A 3,463-nucleotide genomic window follows, 5' to 3' on the forward strand; every position below is an offset into this window, starting at 1 on the left:
AACCCCGGAGCTGGGGACCCCCATCCCTGAAAACCCCGGAGTTGGGGACCCCCATCCCCAAGAATCCCGGAGCTGGGGACCCCCAACACCCCATCCAGGGGACTCCCAGGACTGGGACCCTCAGTGCCCCATAATAGGGACCCCCCGAATCCGAGGACCAGGACACCCCAAACCTCATCCCGGGAACCCCCAGGACTGGGAGACCCCGAAACCCCATCCCGGGAACCCCCAGTACGCCATCCTGGGGATCTCCATCCTCGAGAACCCCATCCTGGGGACCCCAAAACCTTCTCCATGGGACACTGGCACCCTCAGCACCCCATTACCAGCACTCCATGTTGGGGACCCCCAGAACCCCATCCCGGGGATTCCCATGACTCCAGTATTGGGACACCCGAAAACTCAACACTGGGACCCCCCCAGCACCCCTTCCCAGAACCCCAAAATCCCAAAATCCCAAAATCCAATCCTTGGGACCCCCAGCACCCCTTTTGTGGCATCCCCCCACCCTGGCCTGACCCCAAAATCTGCAGCACCCTGTCCCCAGGGCCACCAGGACCCCATCCCTAAAGCCACCAGACTGTCCCCAGGACCCCCAGGACCCCAGGGCCACCAACCTGTCCCCAGGACCCTGTCCCCAAAACCACCAGACTGTCCCCAGGACCTTGTCCCCAGGGCCACCAACCTGTCCCCAGGNGGGAATGGTGGGTGACTTGTTGGGGACACTCCTGGCCCTATGTGACCCCCCCAAAAAAAGCTTTGGGTGACCCCCAAAAGTCCTGCGGCTGAGGGGGGGACGCAGGGACATTTGGGACATTTGGGACATTTGGGACACTGCCACCAACCATGGGGGTGTCACCTCCCAAGGGGGGGTCACAGGAACCCCCCCCGGGCACCCCAAAAGCGCCATGGTGGGGACAGCGGGACAGGGGACACAGGGGACAGTGACAAGGGGACTCTGGTCCTGTCCCACCCCCCAGGGCTTGGCTTGGTGGCACCAGAGAGGTGACACCGGGACAGGCCGGAGGACTCCGCTGGGGACAGGGACAGAGGGACACGGCCACCCTGGGATGTCCCCAACGCCGCCGGTGCCACCTCCATTATCGATGTCACCAACGGGGACATCTGTCACCGCCCCCTGGGGACACCCAGAGCCCCTCGCGCTGTCCCCTCTGCTCATCAGCATCGTGTCCCCAACCTTGGGGACACCCCCGGTAGCTGCCACCCCCTCCCGGGTCGCGGTGAGGTGTCGGGGGTCCCCCGATGTCCCCGATGATGTCCCCGATGTCCCCAGCACCTGTCGATGATGACGGGGTCCGAGGGGGTCTCGTTGCGGTTCCCGCAGCTCTTCTTGTCGCAGCAGCGGCTGGACACGGCGACAGGAGGTGACATCAGGGGACAGCGAGCGCTGGGGGACCCCCCAAAGGCCGGGGGGGAAGCGCCAGGTCCCCATGTCCCACCCTCGGACCGCCCCGTCACTCAGGGCTGGGGACAGAGGGGACACCAGGACGGGCACAGCAGGGAGGGGACACTCGGGGGTGTCACTTTACCACCTCTAGATGGGGTTGGGGACAGATTTGGGGGGTCCCGGGGGCTCCGAAGGAGTTGAGAACTCGTCCCTGTCACCCAGGGGGGCTCTGTGTCACCTCCGAGTGGCTCTGAAGGGGTTGGGGACCCGTCCCTGTCACCCCCGAGTGGCTCTGGAGGGGTTGGGGACCCATCCCTGTCAGCCAGGGGGGCTCTGTGTCACCTCCGGGTGGCTCTGAAGGGGTTGGGGACCCGTCCCTGTCACCTCCGGGTGGCTCTGAAGGGGTTGGGGACCCACCCCGGAGCTCCGTGTCCCCCCCGGGGAACACAGCAGTGCCACCCCGTCCCCAACCCCGAGCGGGTGTCCCCGAGGGGACTCAGGGAGTGGCCTGTCCCCTGCCGCGAGGTCAATTAGCGGCGCTGGCCCGGCTCATTAATTAACGCGGGGTCTGTAATCACTTCAGCGGGCACTAAAGGGACCTTGGGGACAGCCCTGTCACCCCCCGCGTGTCCCCAGCCCACCTGCACATGATCTCGTGGGTCAGCAGCACCCGGCACATCTCGGGGTTCTTGTCCTGCCCCTCGTAAATGATGGCCTGCAGGGGACACCGAGGGGACAGCGGCGACACCGCGGTGGCACCGGCGAGGCGCTCCCGGGCCCTGCCACCTGCGCCACCCCCTCCCCGCCCAGCGCGGGGGACACCGCGGCCAGATGTGGCCGCAGCGACATCCAGATGTTCCCCGCGGGTGGGGGATTTGGGGTGGGGGGTGGATTTGGGGTCTCGGTACCTGCTTGGACATGGAGTCAATGAGACGGACGTACAAATCCTGCTCGGTCCGGAGCCCTGCGGGGACACCAGAGGGGCCACCCCGCTTGTCACCTCCCCCTGGGGACACCCCGAAACCCCCCCGAAACCCCCCCGAAACCCCGCACCCACCGTTGCTGTAGAGCAGCTGCAGGCGGTAGTGGATCCCGTTGTTGGTCTTCTCCCCGTTCTGCTCCTTGAGGGGTGGGGACAAAATTAACGGGGAGGGCTCAGGTGGTCACTCCGTGTCCCCTCTGCATCCTCCTGGGGTCACTCGGTGTCCCCTCCGCACCCTCCTGGTCACTCCGTGTCCCCTCCGCACCCTCCTGGGGTCACTCGGTGTCCCCTCATCCTCCTGGTCACTCCGTGTCCCCTCCGCACCCTCCTGGTCACTCCGTGTCCCCTCCGCACCCTCCTGGGGTCACCCGGTGTCCCCTCCGCACCCTCCTGGGGTCACCCGGTGTCCCCTCCGCACCCTCCTGGGGTCACCCGGTGTCCCCTCCGCACCCTCCTGGGGTCACCCGGTGTTCCCTCCGCACCCTCCTGGGGACATCCCGTGTCCCCTCTGTACCCTCCTGGTCACTCCGCGTCCCCTCTGCACCCTCCTGGGGTCACTCCGTGTCCCCTCCGCACCCTCCTGGTCACTCCGCGTCCCCTCTGCACCCTCCTGGGGTCACTCCGTGTCCCCTCCGCACCCTCCTGGGGTCACTCCGTGTCCCCTCCTCATCCTCATGCGATGAGCTGGGGCCGCGCTCCGGCCTCAGCCGCGGCCGCTCCGCCCCGCGGGGGTTTTTGGGTGGTTTGGGGAGGTTTCGAGGGGGTTTTGGGGATTTTTTGGGAGGTTTCTCACCCTCTCCTTCTCCACGAAGTCGATGAAGCAGGTGCGCTCCACCTCCACGGGCTGGCCCTGGCGGTCGTACATGGCCAGCACGAAGTGGAAGAAGTTGGATTTGCGCAGGTTGGCCGGGGGCTGCTTCTCGAAGTGAGCGCGGGCCAGCGACACTCCGCTGAGACAGGCCACGGTGTGGGGGACAGCCGGGACAGCCGGAACCCCGGCACCAGGAACCCCCCCATCCCCGAGAACCCCAGACCTGGGGACCCCCATCCCCGAGAACCCCCGTTCTGGGGAC

The 3,463-nt window shown here is 66.8% G+C and overlaps 1 protein-coding gene across 1 annotated transcript in view; it reads right to left on the reverse strand.

Moving 5' to 3' along the window:
* Positions 1-1,164: 1,164 nt before the first annotated feature.
* Positions 1,165-3,463, reverse strand: part of LOC107202670 (transcription factor COE1-A-like) — a 6,338-nt gene continuing 4,039 nt past the window's right edge. Inside the window, exons 2-6 of the mRNA XM_015623605.1 lie at positions 3,184-3,340; positions 2,466-2,529; positions 2,317-2,372; positions 2,050-2,123; positions 1,165-1,366 (exon numbers count right to left, since the gene is read on the reverse strand). Of these exons, the coding sequence (XP_015479091.1) occupies positions 1,180-1,366; positions 2,050-2,123; positions 2,317-2,372; positions 2,466-2,529; positions 3,184-3,340 (538 nt within the window). The 3' untranslated portion in view covers positions 1,165-1,179. The remainder of the gene's footprint in view (positions 1,367-2,049; positions 2,124-2,316; positions 2,373-2,465; positions 2,530-3,183; positions 3,341-3,463) is intronic.

The sequence above is a fragment of the Parus major genome, chromosome 4 (assembly GCF_001522545.3).
Source record: "Parus major isolate Abel chromosome 4, Parus_major1.1, whole genome shotgun sequence".
NCBI lineage: Eukaryota > Metazoa > Chordata > Aves > Passeriformes > Paridae > Parus > Parus major.